Source organism: Melopsittacus undulatus, chromosome 4 (assembly GCF_012275295.1).
Source record: "Melopsittacus undulatus isolate bMelUnd1 chromosome 4, bMelUnd1.mat.Z, whole genome shotgun sequence".
Classification (NCBI taxonomy): domain Eukaryota; kingdom Metazoa; phylum Chordata; class Aves; order Psittaciformes; family Psittaculidae; genus Melopsittacus; species Melopsittacus undulatus.
This window is the reverse complement of record NC_047530.1, coordinates 77,410,792-77,429,520: the sequence shown is the minus strand read 5'-3', so window position 1 is coordinate 77,429,520 and position 18,729 is coordinate 77,410,792. Positions and strand designations below refer to the sequence as shown.

The 18,729-nt window shown below is 33.9% G+C and overlaps 1 protein-coding gene across 1 annotated transcript in view; it reads right to left on the bottom strand.

Annotated features, from left to right (window-relative positions):
- LRP1B (LDL receptor related protein 1B) overlaps positions 1 to 18,729 on the bottom strand; it is a 565,080-nt gene that overhangs the window by 198,534 nt on the left and 347,817 nt on the right. The window contains exons 28-32 of the mRNA XM_034061327.1: positions 14,467 to 14,598; positions 12,915 to 13,142; positions 9,301 to 9,475; positions 8,913 to 9,007; positions 4,292 to 4,441 (exon numbers count right to left, since the gene is read on the bottom strand). Coding sequence (XP_033917218.1) covers positions 4,292 to 4,441; positions 8,913 to 9,007; positions 9,301 to 9,475; positions 12,915 to 13,142; positions 14,467 to 14,598 — 780 coding nt within the window. The remainder of the gene's footprint in view (positions 1 to 4,291; positions 4,442 to 8,912; positions 9,008 to 9,300; positions 9,476 to 12,914; positions 13,143 to 14,466; positions 14,599 to 18,729) is intronic.

Sequence of the window (18,729 nt, the reverse complement as noted above, 5' to 3'; positions counted from 1 at the left end):
TTCATTTCAGAGAGAAAATGGTAGATAAACCAAAAATAAAACCCCAGAATGAAAAAAGTTAAAAATCCTTGTTAGCATAACATGTGGATAAACATTTAATTAAAATTTTAAGTTACAAAAATCTTACTGAAGTCATCTTTATTATTGGTTTACATCAAGGCTTTTTATCCTGTTTTAGAAAGCTACATGGATAGAGTATGGAGAGTTAAATAACAAAGCCCGTGCAAATCCTGACATTTCAGGTATATTAAAAAAAAACAACAAATAATGAAACCCAAAACCAAATTTAAAACAACAAAAAAAAACCCAAATGAAAAACCAGCAACAACAGCAAAAACCAAAAAAAAACCCCAAAACCCAAAAATCCCCACAAAAAAAAAAACAACCCAAAAAAAAACCAAAACCAAAAAAAACCCAACACCAACAAACCTAGCAAAAATCTCCACCACAACCAAAACCAAACCAACCTGAAACAACTCACAAATTCTGAAGTACAGACATCTCAATCTGGCCAGTTACAATTTAAGACCTAAAGAATACAACTTTTAATTGTTCAGGAACTGCTGGGTGTCTTTATATGCCACAACACAGTCCTATACCAAAGCAACTGAAATGTATTACACAGCTATTTTTGACAATAATTCTAAGCAGAGTCTTGGACTATTTCTATCTGTGTTAACATATTTCTCTCAGTAGATAAGTCACCTATGACTTATAGTATCAGGATGAATTAATCTACTTTAATATTCATTTTAAAATATTATAGATTATTTTAAAAAAACAGCTGACTTTAGAATAAAGACAATTTGCTTTCATGAACTAGGGAAGAAATAATGTTATTTAAAACCTTTAAATATCAAGCCGAAGTTAAATTATTTATTTGCTTTATTATGCTAAGAAGAGTTGTTTGATCAGTAATTACAATTTTGTTGCTGAAAATAGGTCATAATAGATATTAAAACTGCTGCATTTATCCATTTGTTATGTAATTAGCATTAAACCCAGCAACATATAGGGAAACAGCAATTTGAAATGCCAAAAATTGCTACACTAGCATTGTGGACAGTCCTTTGGAGATTTTAAGCAGTACTCTGAATGCAAATTTTGATGGGCCATTAGTTTTCATTAATGGTGGCTTGAGTATTTATGGAAGCCAACTATGTACTATACTTAGAACCAGGCAAATTGCCTAAATATATTCCATATATTAATGCTAATGTAATGAATGGTGTTACGGTAATTAGAAGACTGATGACTTGGAAAATTAAGGTGTATGTACGTGAAGCTTTCTGATCTAAGCAACCCCTTTCATTTCGCAATTACATCCAACAAAGTCACAGCTCCCACCATCTGAGTTACTAGAAATGCATTCTGCTGTTACTTTTGAAACTTTATTTCAGAATTTATTTTGAAACACTTAACTGCATGATAAAAACAAAAGGAAGCATGAATATATTTTAGTAACACCAATCCATGTTTTCTATCTAAAATGAAACACTATCAATATTACTGTCTGTTTAGTTTGTTTGATAATACACTTTGATGGCAGTATTATAAACAGTTTGTGCTCAAAAGACATTGCTCTAATATCTGCACTCCCACTGAAAAGCTATCATATACATCTGAGTTTTTTGTTATTGCTGACTGAATTTTTTTATATTAATTTCAACAGAAATAGCACTTATACACAGAATTATTCACTACAAGAAGTTACTCTACGTTATACTACTAAAAACAACTAGAAAAGGTCTACTATTTAGTATCATGTAATAATTCCTTTGAGGTTTCTACCACAAGTATTTAAAAAAATAATCACAATGCACAACTAATTACAAACCTATTATACAACCTACACAATCTACATCATATTCCTATTTTGTATTTGACCTGAAAAAAAATCCAACCAAATACCTCCACCAAAACTGCTGACAGAAGACTTCAATATCTGTTTTAATTCTCAGCTACAAACTTACAGTAACTAATCAATACTTTTCTAACAATACTCAGTTTATGATGCATAGCCATATATCATTCAAGAAAATATACCAGTTTGGAAATGCAACAGATATTGTTTCAAGTCCCTTTGTAATTCAAATCTTGTAATATAATGACTCTTCATCAAACTAGTAATACATATAATTCCCACCAAAACCATAGATTTCCAACTAGTTTCAGTGACAGTCAAGAAATCATTTTCATTAAGTAAAACTTCCTATTAAACTTGTAAGCAAAAAGATCAATAGAGGCACTAAGTTTTCACATATTATCATGTTAAATCCTACATTAGAACAAATTATTCATTGTTCTTTATCTATGTATTATTAGCTATGATCATTTATCAACTACAAATCTCTTATCTTGCTTCATATCGCACTGGATTTTCTGTTCTGATCCATTTTGTATGCATGAAAGTCTGATTATAAACCCACAAGCATTTCAGGAAAATAGATAGCACTTAAGTTGCCCTAGTATGTTGCACAATATAAAAATATACAGGAAAACAAATCCAGAAAATTCTTATGTTTTTCAATCAGCACATGCAGAACTGTTAATAAAACTGTATTTGTTTGCACTTTTCTCCAACAGATTTATATACAGAATTATACTGCAGTGTCATACTGCAATTTATCAAAACTATTGCTCCAAAACAAAGACAAAACCCAAAAGAAAAACCCAAACACATTGCAAGTCTTGTTTACTAATTCTGAATAGAAGGAGCTGTTATCACCCATAAAACCAAAGCATTCCAAGATTAGGAGTATTAGATGCATAGATGTTTAAAAATTATACAGGAGAAATTCTTACATCTTCACATCTGAAATTCTCACATCTCCACACCTGGAAAAATTCAACCACCTTCATGCAAAGAAGCACGAAACACTATTCCATTGAATGATAGCTATAAACCCTTCATTCAATATCCCAGACGGATCATTACTGTTGTAGCTTCTGTGAATCACAGATGAAGACTTGATACCACAGAAATCGCAGTGACAGTATGAACAAATGCTCTTTACAACATCTGATATTAAAAGCTTCCAATAGCTCCCTAAAGTAAAGGTCATCTATTCATTCTATTTCTAGTCACAATAAAACCAACAAAAGACAATTTGACGATACTACCATTCATGACTCCTTTGGGCACAAAACTTGCTTTTGATGAATGCGTATGTAAAAACATTCACTCTCCAACAAATCTGGACAGCATTTAGATTTCAATACTGGCCAAATATGTTTATAATAAAACTATTTTAGCAGTTACCACTTTAAAATATGACCTAATTTACACCATGAACTCCACAGACTTTATGCACATTTAGCATAACTTTCATAAGCACACCATCTATCTGTATATTTTATCAGACAAATAAAATACTTCATAAAAGATTCTGGCAGTTGATGAGTCAACTATCCGAACAAAACTCTACTTATCAACTGAACTAGTTTTTTGTAATATCCAAGATAAACATAAATAATGTTAACTGAACCAGAACAAAGGTCAGCAAAGCATTGGGAGGAAATATGGACAGCTATAAAGTTATCTCTAGACTAATATAAATACCAGTTCTGAGACACATTGGGATTTCTTCAAGACACTCTATCCTAGCTCCAGCAAGGGCCAAGAGCTGAAGAAGCATACAAAAAAATGAGAATTCAGAACAGTATTTCCATAATATTCAGCAATCTGCAACTTAAAGACTTCTTGAATTTTTTAGGTTTTTTTCTTATGCTATTTTTATAATTCAGAAGTTTTTGAACATTCTAAAGATTTCTAACATATAAAGTATAACAAACAACTTATTTCTTCAACCAATTTAATACAGAGAATATTAGCAGTTATCTGAAAATCCAAATCATCCATTTATCCAAATCATCCACAAGCAATTCATGATCAAAAGAAGTCTTCACAAAGTGCAAGCCAATCCAACAAACTCAGGCTATTCTGAATGAAGATAATAGAAGTGAGCAGAAAAAGGAAAGTCATAGATAACTGTAATGAAGAGTATGGCATATCTCCTTCCAATATGCTTTACAAATAACTATAGTCAACAGTCTTAGTTACCTTAGTACTGTGTATATGTATGTCAAACTATATTTAGAAACATAATTTAATAGAGATTGTAAACTGTTCAATAAAAGATAAACATTTTTCCACAAACAAAAACGTACCACTAGTGAATGTACTCTATATATTATCTACACAAAAGCAATAGCTCCTCCAAGCTTTTGATATTTCATTATCAATTAGCTTCCCATCATCTAAAATCTAAGTTATTACCACTGGACTTACCCATAATGGTTAAAGCTGTGGCTTTTGTTAGGTCTTCTTTCATTGATTCAATTATTTCCAAATTACCACCATCCAGGTTGCATCTATTTATTGTTCCATTTCCTGAACTGATCCAGTAAAGTTTGTTCTCTCCATAATCTATTGATAAACCTGCAATTAATATACACATTTTTAACAACTTTGGCTTGGATAGATAATACTCCTTTAACATTACACTGTTTTCATAATATATACACATCTAAAAATATACACACAAAGTGCTTTAAATTAAGCTTTAAAAAAAAAAAAAAACCCAAACAATTAAAACTAAACTTGGCCATTAATAGTAAAACCCCTATGAATTTCAAAAGATTCCTGCCTTTTATTTCTCCCAGCATCTACAGAAATCAATTGGTGACTAACTGATGAAAGAGCATTATCTGGCAATGAACAAGCACTTGAGTGAACTGAGGTCCTTTGCAAGGCCACTGGTAAATGCAAACCAGAAGCCATAATTTATATTCTAACATTATGAATACATAAAGACTTAGAAAACAAGCTACTTTTTGTGATTCAAAATTAGGAAAAGTATGTTCTTTCCCTATATGCACAGCCCTCTGCTTAGAATGCTGAAACACCAAAACCTAATACTAATCCTCAATAAATTCATAGTATTCATTTTCATTTTGCTTCATAGTGAGCTGACCTCATGATCAGTTCTTTGGAGTTACAAGCAAAAGACCCATAGAAATAAAAATACTTGCAAAATAACCTACTAAATGAGCATAGCATATAATTTTCTGGAATTAAGAACAAAGAACTAAGCAATCATGTGTTTCAGACTTGTACAATCTTAAAAATGTTCAAGCAATTGTAGCAGCAGATTTTCCACGGTAAATATTAGCTAGCAAATGAAGTTGCCATCACTGTCCATCATACTTGAAAAATCATGGCAGTCAGATGAAGCTCCTCATGACTGGAAAAGGGTAATATAATTCCAACTGTATCCTGGGCTGCATCAAAAGGAGCATGACCAGAAGGTCAGAGGAGGTGATCCTGCCCCTTTACTCTGCTCTCACAAGACCTCACCTGGAGTATTGTGTGCAGTTCTGGTGTCCTCAACATAAAAAGGACATGGAACTGTTGGAACAAGTCCAGAGGAGGGTCATGAGAGTGATCAGGGGACTGGAGCACCTCCCGTATAAAGACAGGCTGAGAAAGCTGGGGCTGCTCAGCCTGGAGAAGGCTATGCGAAGACCTCATAGCAGTCTTCCAGTATCTGAAGGAGGCCTACAAAGGTGCTGGGAAGGGACTATTCATTAGGGACTGTAGTGATAGGAGAAGGGGCAATGGGTTAAAACTTAAACAGAGGAAGTTTAGATTGGATTTAAGGAAGAAATTCTTTCCTGTAAGGGTGGTGGAGGCACTAGAATGGGTTGTCCAGGGAAACTGTGAATGCTCCATCCCTGGCGATGTTCAAGGCCAGGCTGGACAGAGCCTTGGGTGACATGGTTTAGTGTGAGGTGTCCCTGCCCATGGCAGGGGGGTTGGAACTAGATGATCTTAACGTCCTTTCTTATTGATTCTATGAAATAAGATTCTATGAAATACATTTAGCAGCATGACAAGAGATGGCAGAATATTTTGCCTTAGTGCTAGACTTTGTCCAGGACTCATGTTAAGGTACCCAGCAGCAAGTTGCCAAAAAATACTGTATTTCTCTCTATAGGTCAACCTCTAGATACTACACAGTATTCTTCTGTCCTGTAAACTGCTTCTCTGTGGAAAGCCTGGCATATTTTCAATATTCTGACAGGAGAAAGCAGCGCCATGGGCGGCAGAACTTAGAGATGTCATCATGCCACCACTACTTTAAGCACATTTGTCATAGTAGGCCAAAAGCTATCCGCTTTCTAAGCTTTTGAGAAACAGCTTTCCAGTTCCTTTAGTTACTGATATTTTCTCCCTTTCTGCAAGTGTATCACCTAGAAGAATGCAACACACGCTTACAGTGCTTATGCCTAGAACAGGAAACTTTCCTGAGAATATGGATGAGCCTTGCCATGGGTTACAGAGGTAATATGCAAGTATAAAAGTTTCCTTAGTCTGAGATGAATAGCATTTGCTATTCTCTTAACTGCTGACTGCTAACAGTCAGCTGCTCACTGATTTCACCTAGACAAATCTATTCATGGTGTTGCTGTGAATGCAATCTACACAGCAATTGCAATGTTATCTTGTCAGGTTTTCTACTTCTTCAGGTAATAAACTGGTGTTTCTACCTGCAGATATTACAATTACACAGCAGCACTTGACAAGAAGCAACATTCTTATTCCCTTTTACCCAAGTCTACCACATTTTTCTTCCCCAAGTATTTTTCCCATTGCGTTATTCTACCTCTACCAACCCTTGTAAAAACATACTATTTCTAATGTAGGCAGAGCATGTCCATTTAGGTTTTTCTAGGAATCGTCCTATTTTTGCTAGTAAAAATAGATGACTTATTAGCCATAAGCATCACAGATACTCATGATGCATTCCAGCATGCGTGACTGGCTTACACCTTATGTCCTAGCTGCCAAAGTCAACCTGAACATGTGGATTGTAAAATAATAGTCTTGGAGAATTCTGTTGTGTTTCAAAAGCATTATTAGCATGATTTAGGCTATCACTCTCTTCACATGCATTTTCCAATTCCTTTACCCAATTTTCCAGAAATATGCTACAGTTTAACAGTATATCACAAAGGTTATTCCAGCAATTCATACACTGAGGTTCCAATATTGAAGCTACAAATGTAATGAGATTTTAGCTTTCCTTACCAGATAATTGAGTCTGGTATCTTTATTTTGTGCATCCCTGAAATTCAAGGAAATGACTCTTGATAGCATTTATCATATACTTATTGATTAAATGATGTATGTTCCTCTAACTTAATTTTTACCTGTGAAAATGTTCTCTAAAAAGCAGTGGAAGCTTAAGGAAACAATATGTTCCCAGAACATTAAAGATGGGATTCATTCGTACTACCTAAATCAATTAAATGCTGGACACTGCTATTACAGCTTAGATGAGTTATAGGAACAACATTTAGAATTTTTTTTTTTCATGTTTCATACCTTAGTGACTTAAGAAAGGAATTTTTAAGTGTTTATGGCTAATTACATATCAGGTGAAAAAAAATGCTCAGAACTGGGAGTTTCTTTGTCTGCTAAATGCACGTATATACCTAAGAAATAACTGAATAAAAGCAAAGTAGTTTTAAGATGAAAATTTCAAGAGCCAGCCTCAAGAAGATTTTTGGTTCACATCTGCAATGATTTTGTTTGGAGACTATGCTATAAATTCAAAAGAAAGTAATATTCAAATAGACATCCAGGAAAATGAAACAAGAACAGCTAAAACAGCAAATAGGTCTGCACTATAACCATGAGCGAAACAGAAACTCTGAGCTTGTTCAGAAGAGAGGACTGAACCTTATATTTTTTTTTTAAATGGGCAAACAAATAAAAAAACAACCCCCCCAAAAAAACAACAAATCCAAAGAACATCATCCCCAACTATAATTATGGAGTCCTCTGAATGCAGCTGAGACAGTAATTGACAATGTTTTACAAAGTTATATATCTAAGCTATTTTAAAACTTACTATAGCCATTTCCTTAAAAAGAAAAAAAAAAAAACCAAAAAAACAAATCCCAAACTAAACAAAACCCCCAAAAACCCCACAACAAAAAAACACCTAAGTATGCAGCTTAATGGAACTAGAGTGACTAGTTTTTTTGTTTTGTTTTTTTTTTTTTTTTTTACACAATCTATATGTGTTGGTATTTGAGCCTTTTAGAACACTTCTACAAAATTCTTTGCATTTAGCATCTAAAATGCACGCTGTGTTCCTCTTTTGTCAAATTTATTGAATTAAGTCATTTTTGCTTCTGCTTGCTTAACAAATTCAGTTATGAAAAAATGTAAATGCTTTGAAATGTAATCACTTTATTGATGGGATATTAATAATGCAGGAACAATTGACATAACCAGTTTAACCCTCTAAAAAATAAAATTGCAAAGAGACCTGAACCAAAAATAAATAAATAGAACATACAGAGCTGTTTTGGTTTTGTGTTTTCTTTTTCCCCAGAAAGTGCCATGATTTATCATCAATTATATTCCCAAGTATACTAAAACTGAAGCTAAGTCCTTATATACATCAACTACTGTTTTTTTTCTGTATGTGAAAAGTTAAGAGCCAAATTACCTTTTGATCATGCAGCTGGGCTCTACATTTCCAAAGTATTCTCTCACACATATCCAGAACTTATTAAACCCACTACATTATTTTACCCATGACCTAAAGATTGAGAAATACAGGTGGGCTCTCCTTCACTTTCAATCTATTGTAATCCTAGAAGTTAATGATACTACACTTAACCCACTACAGTAGATAACAATAAGAACGGGCAAAAGATACCTTAGATTGTGAAACTGAAATGTACATTAAATGTTTTTCATTTCTTTATGCCCGTTCTTCTCACTGTTGGATAGTATAGGAAAAACATCATAATATACTTAAGTAGCATTGGAAGACAATGATCATAATAAAGCACTATCAAATAAAAAAAGCAACAGCAAAAAAGGTATTTACCGACAGGATCTTTTTGGCTCTGAAAAAGTATTTTGCTGTTGCTACCGTCCATGTTTGCCATGTTAATTGTGTTACCATCCGTCCAGTAGAGTTTCCTGAAGAAGAAAATGAACATATTTAAAATGTTGCTCTGTATACAGTTTTTTTAATCCATCAGTAGTGAAAACATTTGTAAGTTTAGAAGCAAGCAAAATATTATTACATGATTTGATCAACAGTAACATTTGGTAGGGAAAGTACTTAGGAACTTCTCAGAAAAATCTTCCAAACATATGCATTTACTTTAAGTTTGAAAGAAAAAAGAATGGGCAAACTCAAAATCTGAACAAAGAAGAAATCTTCTGATAGCTTTAATGTATTTTATTTATTAAAACCACAGTTATCTTACCCTTTTACTGGGTGAACTGCAAGACACTGGGGTTTATCGATCCCATGGATGATTGAAGTTTTCAAGGAACCATCTAAATGTGCCACATTAATTTGTGTTTCATCAAATTCTGAACTAATCCAATATAAATTACGTGATATCCAATCCACTGCAAGACCTCTGATACTCTGAATATCTGCAAAAAATGAAAGCAGTTCTTTTGATTTTCTTTCTGGATTATTAGCAGTTTTGGAAGAAAAAAGTCAAGAATTTATTTTACAGTTTGTAACAATATTGAGCAATATTCTGCTTAGATGTACTTATAAACTGGTGGTCAAGATTAATAATCATTCTTTTTCTTTTTGGGATGATACTCTTGAAATGAGACCATAAAAACTTCACTGAAGATTCAGAAAATGATGCATAAATCATAGAATCATAGAATAGTTAGGATTGTAAAGGACCTCAAGATCATCTAGTTCCAACCCCCCTGCCATGGGATAGTTTGTTAAAAATTATAATAAAAACTATTTCAAAAAAATAACAATCAGAAACTGACTGCAGTGTATTTTTATACTTTGGAAAGAATTTGCTACACAGTGCACTATTAAAAACTGTGGTTTGTGGTGTTTTAAGGGTTGATGACGAATTTGCTACTTGAAATAGTAAAACATGAGTAAGGTATGATTAATTTGGTAGCTTCACAGGTGTCTTGAGATGTGATAGCCTTCCTGAGTATGATACTGATTAAAAAATGCTAATGTATATTAATATCTGCCCTAAATCCTCGGTATAAAGTCACTGCTCAAGATCTATATACCAACACACCACTCTGTTTTGGCATAGCTGTGATTCGTATTGGCCAGCATCTTTGTAGAAAAGGAAAGAGGCCAAGCGTATTTAATGATTTCATTCTGGTTCCTATTTTTTACGCTGTCAATTTGTCAACTTATTTTGGCTATTTTGACTGACAGAATTATTGTCATTGACAAGCTATCATGGAAGTAGCTAAGAACTGACTTGCACATACCTAAGGTCAAATGGTGACTGGGCATTAGGAAGTTACGATGTCAACTTTAGAGAATGCAACAAACGACACTGAATACATGCCCTTGACCCGCTTTAAACCAATACCCTGCTTTTTTGGGGATTTTGGTTGCAGCAACTAGAAAAAAAGAATTTCACACTCATAAAAAGATTAAAGTATGACTGGCATCTTTATGACACTAGCATAAGACTTCATCCAAGGAGAATCCTGCTAATATGTACTTACAAAGCTTCTTATGTTCTTATAAAGAAGTATAAAAATATAACTAAGCAAATGAGTTAATTTATGCATAAATAGTCTTTATAAAGTTTTGATGCACCAGAAGATCATAATTTTGCAAATTTTATATTTAGTGAGTTACAATTGGCACAACCTTTCCCCCCAAAACTTCCACCACTGTAGCTACCATAATAAAATGAATATGAATGCTGATAAACAGAAACAGCCACACATAGTATGTTTCTCCACATTTCATTAAGTTTCTTGACAAGTTTTGTGATTTTACCCCCTATATATATGAAAAAAAGCTTTTATTCTCCTACCATTCTAAAACCCAACAACATTTTCTCTTTAGGGCATCTTGATGTAAAGAGCATCTCTAAAAGGAACTCCAGACCTTTGTTGTGGTTTAAGTCCAGTCAGTAACTCAGAGCCACATAGTGACTCATTCACTCCCTCCCCTTCCTCCCCCCCCACTCCCGGAAGGATGGGGAGGAGAATTGAAAGAATGTAACTCCAATGGGTTGAGAGCAGAACAGTCCAGTAACTAAGGTATAACACAGACCACTACTGCTGCCACCAATAATAATAATGATAAGAGAAATAACAAGGAACAAGAACACAACCACTCACCACCTGCTGACAGATACCCAGCCTGACACAAGCAGTGATCTAACCCTTCTGGGTAACTTCCCCCAGTTTATATAGTGGGCAGACATGCTGTGATATTGATTACACCTGTGGCTACTTTGTTTCAGGTATCCTGTTTCTGCTTCCTGCTGGCTTCCCCCCTCACGAAGTTCTTGATCAGAGTAAACATTAATGAGCAGCAACCAAACACATCACTGTTATCAGTGCTGTTTCCAGGCTGAAAGTCAAAAATACCACTGCACCAGCTACTAAGAAGGAGAAAAAAATGACTGCTACTCCTGAATGCAGGACAACCTTGTTCTTGTTACTCGTATTAAAAATGTTTCCAATTGTTAATAAAGTTGTCTCTGAGATAGCAGGGAAAAAGATAAAAAAAGATACCCAGAGAAATAAATTCATCAATTTACATAGCCATGTGGGGATACTGGCCATATTTGTCCAATGATTTCCCAAAGTATGATGATACAGAACAAATTTCTTCCAAAGCAGCACCAGGGGCAGAGCTTCAATAATTTTCTGAAGTTCCCAAATAATCAACTACGGAAGTATTTTTTTTTAATTTGTTCCTAAATTCAGAAAAGGTCGGATCTTACAGAACTGAATTATTTTTTTTTCTTCTCTTTCCATTAAGATATATATTTAACAGTTGAGGAATCAGCATTTGCAAAACCTGCTTCTATATAGTCCCTGTCAGACAGGACTTTTCCTATTTTCAAGCAGGTAAGTATATTGCAAAATAGAAGAACATCATGTTCTGCCAGAAGAGGAACTGTCAGTGGCTGGAAAAAAAAAAAATCACCAGTAGCAAGGACAAGAAAGGGTATCACTTTCAATATGCAACATAGGGCTGAAGCAATCAGGTACAGACTTTGCAATCCATTCAGTTTCTGTAGTCAAAGTATGGAGCAAATGTGTTGGAACAATGAATATTTTAACTGCAAAAATATTTTAAGTTATTGTAATATTTTAATAATAAAGCCTTAATATTTCCAATCCCTTTTATTGCTGTAATTTATTGCTACCTATAATTAAAAAGCTCAGCAAAAAGCAAAACCTGAATTATTGCATTACAAGTAACTAAAGCAACAATGTCGAACGCATTCAGGGTTCAAAGACAACAGATTTAAAGGGCTGCACTTCCTCATGGGACTCAAGTACTGCAAAGAGTTTGTACATGGCACATACTGCATATTGCAAGAAGACAACAAGTAAATGCACAGCACCAGTATCACCAAAATGATATCATATTGTGTTTCACCAATGGTGACAAAGCCAAAAGATCCACAAGGACTAGAGAAAAAAAAACTCTAATGGAGCTCAATTCTTTGCTGTGTCAGCACAGATAGCGAAAGGACGTAAGAAATCCACACGAAATTGTTCAGTGCAAAGCTACATCAGGATATTGTTATTTTTCTGGTTTTAATCTTTTTTTGTTTCTACCTAACCCAGAAGACATTATTTCCATTGTTTACTATACATCTCAATGTTGTATAAAAACAATGTAACAATTACCTCCAAATGTATTTAAATAAAAATGGATTATGAATCAATAAGAGGAACTAAAATCTTGAGCAAAGTTGTGCTGTCTCATTGTTTAGATCAATTATCCAAGTGAAAGGTACACCTAAGAAGAACTTATACGTTCATATTTTAGTATGCTTATAAACACACATTTACCTATAATGGATCATATTTATTTAAATGTTAAGCCTCTTACCTCTTGAAATAATGGTTTCTAAGCCAGTTCCATTAATGAAAGCACGTTTGATGGTCTGTGTTTTCACATCAGTCCAGTATAAGCGTTCCTCAAGAGCATCAAAATCTATGACTGTCACATCATCAATGTCAGGAACAGTGAAGGCTGTGATGAAGTTGAAGTATGGGTTTTCTATGTCGACCCCTCTTATTTCTGAATGCCTTGCATACAGAAGAAATTTCTTCCTTTCTGTTAGAAAAAGGTAAACATCACTCCTCATCCTCTTCACAACATCGCTAACAGAAGTCTAAGTTATTATTTTGAAATCACTTGACAAATGCATAAATAAGGTTTATATGTGTGATTTAACATTTCTGGAAAACCCCAAAGCTTTGTGACAAGAGAAATAAAGTATGTTATAGAACATAAAAATCACAGGAAAACACATTTATTCTGGATGCTCGGCATGTTACTACACCACTTAATCAATATGGTCTTGTGAATGCTTACAGAAAAATGTTTAAAATTGTATTCTAAAAATTTTACCCCACTTATCCCAATCAAAAAAACCCAAATTGCTGTTTAACTTGCACATCATAATAGATAGTAATATATGGTATCTCAGGGGAACAAAGTATCACTAGAACACATAAGTTTTGCAAACAACAAAACTGAGGAGACATGTCCTAACATAAGTGTAAGCAGCACAATGCACACAGGCTGGAAGAAAAAGAACACACTGGTTGCTCTAATTTAGACATTCCCTAATGTTTTGGGTTGGAAGAGATCATAAAGATCACATAGTCCCAACTCTCTGCCATGGGCAGGGACACCTTACACTAGACCAGCCTGCTCAAAGCCCTATCTGTGATACACTGAAGACAAACCAGAACACTTTTTTTTTATTTACTTTTATTTTCAAAAGCCTAAACTATTGGAGCAAATGTCTTTGAGCGAACAGGAGAGAACTTTTTTACCTACAATAGTCTTGATACTTTTTTGTTAATTTTTTTTTATTTTTTATTTTCTAAACATTATGAATCAAGACTGCAAAGAGTTATGTAGTACAAGGTTTTACAGATAACAGACCATTATTTAACAGTTCAAGGGCTTTTATAACTTAAAAGCTGTTTATTGAAATTTTTCATAAAACTCCCTTGCAAGGCTAGCATTTACTCTTTATTTCAGTTTCTTAATCCTTGAAAATGAAACTAAGACAACTTTAGAAGAATAGGTAGAGATCTAAGCTAGTAAGTACCTTATTGTTATTCAGCTTACCTGACTCATCATTGTCTGATGACGCACTTTAAAGTATAAATCTTTCTGTTTTACAGAGATAAGTTTTACAAATATATCATACACATAAACAAGAGAAAAATATGGTTGCAGTAATAAATATCAAAGCTCCACACACCTCATATTAGAGTATGTTATCACTTCTCAAGTGGATGTCCCTCTAAAATATATTATTAAAATGCACAGTATAGATTGTTTTTAAGATTATGTATTTTAATTTGTCTAGTTCAAAATTCTAAAATCAATACAATTGTCAGGCTTTAGGAGGAAAACTTACCATAACAAGTTTTCTTGTCTAAAGATAGTTTCATCAGATGTGGACAGGCACATGCAGCACTTCTGTTGTAATTAATCAGACACATGTGAGAACACGGACCTCTGCCCTCATTAGCAGCACACGGATTGGAAGCTAAAATTGAATAACAAAACACAAAAAATATAAAAACACCTTTCTGAAACCAGGGTTTGTCAAACTAGCATACGCTACACGGGTGAGAAAGCTGTGAAAATTCTGTCAGACAATAAACCCAACCTTACTGATTAACTGAGCTCGTGCTCTATTATCACTTTGTATTCAACTGTTGTCCAAGCATTTTTTTTTATTCTGTTTTTTGGTTAGGATAACCACAAAATTTATCACTGTAACTTCCAGAAGCCTCTAGATAGAATTTCCCAGCACGATATGAATTTTGAAGTATTTTTATACCATTTGAATGTAAAGAACTGTACACACCTAAACAGGACACATGGGGAAAAATGTTAATATGGAACATTTCTAATTTTTGCAAAAAAAATTCTCCTAAGTGTAGCGTTGTTCAAGTAGCTTCCTATAGTTCACTGATTGAACAGTATGTGCTAAAACTGCTTTAAAGAGCAGAAAGCAAGCTGACCAGAGAAGACTTCTTAGTCTTACAAAACCTAGAAACCATTATCTTCTTTCATTATACACATAGCTCCGGAGAACGGCTGAAGAGACATTCTGGGCATAGAAAGAAAGTAATGTTGATTTTTCCATCTAGTAAAAGAAAACTTAAAAAATTAACAGTGATGAAAAGGGAAGTGGGGATGACTAACTCATAAAGAGAAACTTATAATTAACAAAATCAATTAGTTTAGAATATATTCCTCCAATGCTGTGCTAGCCTGCAATATAAGTAATTAGATAACTATAGAAATCCAATGTATGAATTTCTTTGCCAAATAAATTTAGCTCAAACTCAAGCACTAAAATATTAAGACAAAGTCAGGGTTTGCTTTATTGAACCATTTCTTTTTCATCAAAGCATGCCTCCTTAAATTTATCCAACAGCTCCCGAATCCTTTAACTACTTCCTGGTCTGACCAGTGGAACAGGAATAATGAAACTTTCAAAATCTTAGATAAATAGGTTATCCAGCATCTTCCATCATTCTATCAAAAATTCACAGATTTTTGTAAATTCATCCCATTTGTCCCTTTCAAACGCAGCACTGGAGGCCATGTTACACTCTTGTGGCCTTTGTGGTCCCTCCTGTTATTCAAACATTTATTACAAAGAAGCATCCCACACCCTCTCTGTCAGCAATTCTAAACCTCTGACAAAAAAAAAAAAAATAAAATGAACTGGGCCAAGAAGCTTAGAAATATTTATTCTTGGTTAATGACTCAGCAACTTTTTTGTCTGCTAATGGACTGCAAGTACCTTAATTCTTCTTATGTGATGCCTACATTTGATTTTGACTTTTCCAAAACTTACAATAGGGAAACGTTTACTTAACATCATCACTTTTCTTGTATATGTAGTAACAATGTGAAAAAATCTGGGGCACTGTCTTTTAATATGTTCACTACTATACCTATGAACTACACATAAAAAAGGAACATAATTTAGGGTTTTGACAATATTGTGAAGGGGATCATAGAATCATTTAGGTTGTAAGGGATCTCAGCTCATCTAGTGATTCAACCTCCTGCATTGTTCAGCATTCTCAACACTGGTGTCAAGCAATTTAAAATTTAGTCATACATTTTGTGAAACTGCATTTCCTTCAATTTGTTTACCAATGAAAAACAGTAATTTCAGTGGAACCTCAACCTTTTTATATGCATTCAACTGTCTGTGGCAAGGATCTACTTAGGGCCTAAGAATAATAATCCCCTGTCTTCCTGTGCTAAGAGTGCATAATATTCTTTACAGAAGTTGCTATTTCAGTATAGCATTCAAATAGAAATACATACAGAAAAAAATGCTGGTTAATGATTGTGTGAAAGAAAGAGTTGTGGTTAAAGCTTGCTACAAGCATCATCAAGAGGAGACAGTTAAATTTGTCTCCTCTGTTCCCATAACGATTCCTTTCATATATCACAGAATACAAAACTAGTGGAAAAAAGGTGTTATAAATCAGATGTATGTTTCCACACACATACACTATTTGAGAAGTAAACTACTATAATAAAAAATTACTTATACCAGCACATATGTATATTCATATATTCCACGTTCATACCACTTTCACTGAGTAACAGCTAAGCCCATCCTTTATATTTTAATAAAAAACTAAACCTCTTGAAAGAAAATAGGTATGGCACTGCTTTGACTCTCAAAAAAATCAGCTCTTTTTTCTGTGTTAAATCTAACAGTTCCTTCTATTTCTATTATGAATAACCACATAACCATTCCTTATTCACCTTCGCCACGCCATTTATGATTTCACAGACTGCCATCATACAGAAGCCTGTCTATAAGCTGTATTTCAAGAAGCATCAGCTTACCTGTCCTCATACAAAAACCTTTCCCATACTCTTGATCAGTCTGTCAAGCTTTCTCAGTATCTTTTATATGATCTGTATACAGCACTCAAGTTGTGGGAGCAATATGGATTTATACAGCACCACAGCTCACTATCTGTGGTTCTCTACTCCTTTCCTAATAATTTCCACTAATCTATGTTCCTTTTGATCATGGGAACCCATAGAACTTGCATTTTTACCAACTGGCCAGCTTTTTACATTATTTACTTGTTTTTCACTGCTGATTACTTTTCAATTTATTTCTTTTACAGTACCGTGCACAGATACATATATGTCACTCTGTCATCCTGTCTCCTCTTGACTGCTCTCTAAAAGATTATCTAAACAAAATGCTTCTTTTTCTTGACCATTAACCCTTAAAAAACCTCTACAGACATTCTATCACCAGTTAAATTAACAGATATTTTGAGAACCTCTGAATATGCATTCACTGTGAACCAACTTATCCTCCGTATTAACATTGAACCTGTCCCTTCTTGGCATCAGATTTTAGCTAGGCAATTTTTTAATCTTACACTGTAATGGTGCACAACATGATTAAATTCAGCCTACACCTTCAAATATATGCACTACAGCTACATCAATATAATACCTTTAAGTTGTTGACAATCTATTCCTACTCATATTTAAAACGAGTTACAGATCTTATCCTCTGCTCGCTGTCAACACTTTTACACAGCAAAAGATCCTTCTGCTGTACTCAGTCAAAATCTTTATATGACCTGATTTCATCTGACTATTTTAGCATCAGTCTTTGGAATTTGCAAGTTAGGTCTGATCAGAGAACACATCAGTTCTACAATACATATTTATTTCCTATATTCACAATTTCTATTTCAGTTTTTAACCATTCACTTGAAGAATTAGTCAGTCTACCATCTAACAAAAAATTACATATTCAGCATGAACCAAAATAAACGAGAATATTGTTAGGTCAATGTGAGTACAATTCTTCATGATACTCTATTGTATATGGTATGAGGGCTTTATGGTAATTCTGATGCTCTTGATAATGAATCTCTCAGTTTCTCACCATCCCCAGTATACAATTTGAGGTACTGCAAAAAACAAACAGAAAAATGTAATTACGTAAGTTACAAAATAAGACAAGACTGCCTGGAATAGCTGACCTAAAAAAATCATATTGGCATACTAGGCAGATAAGAAAGGCAGATGTAAAAGAACAAGTGCTGTAATGCTATAGTATTCCCATGGGGAAAGGCCAAAGGCTATGGTACTTTTAGGAGCAGGTATTATGCTTTATAGAAAGCTTTAAAAAAAAAAAATCAGAAATTCACCATTCAAGTAAGGAAAAAAAAAAGTCAGTAACAAAGGATTAAATTAAATCCAAGTGTGAAAAGCTATGCAAGAGTTAAATGACAGTGACTGAGAAATAAAACATCTGATAAAATTCAATACATGGATATAAATACACAAGGGAAAAAAAAAACCCAAAAAACAAAAAAAAAACCCAACCCAAAACCAATCTTGTTACGCTCATGTGAATGAGCACTGAAATAGCATCCATATCTACAAGATCCTTTTCTGAAGCAACTGATTAATTTGTATTTATGAAACTGCCATCCAATACCCCTCTTATTACAAGAGGTAGAACACACTGAAAAGAATTATCAGCATTATGGTTAAAACAAGCAAGACTAGGTCCTCTCTCACATAGTACAGCTACCCGCCAAAGCCAGCTGCCCAAAAAGTTACAGACATCAACAGTTAGTGTAAATTCAAAAATCAG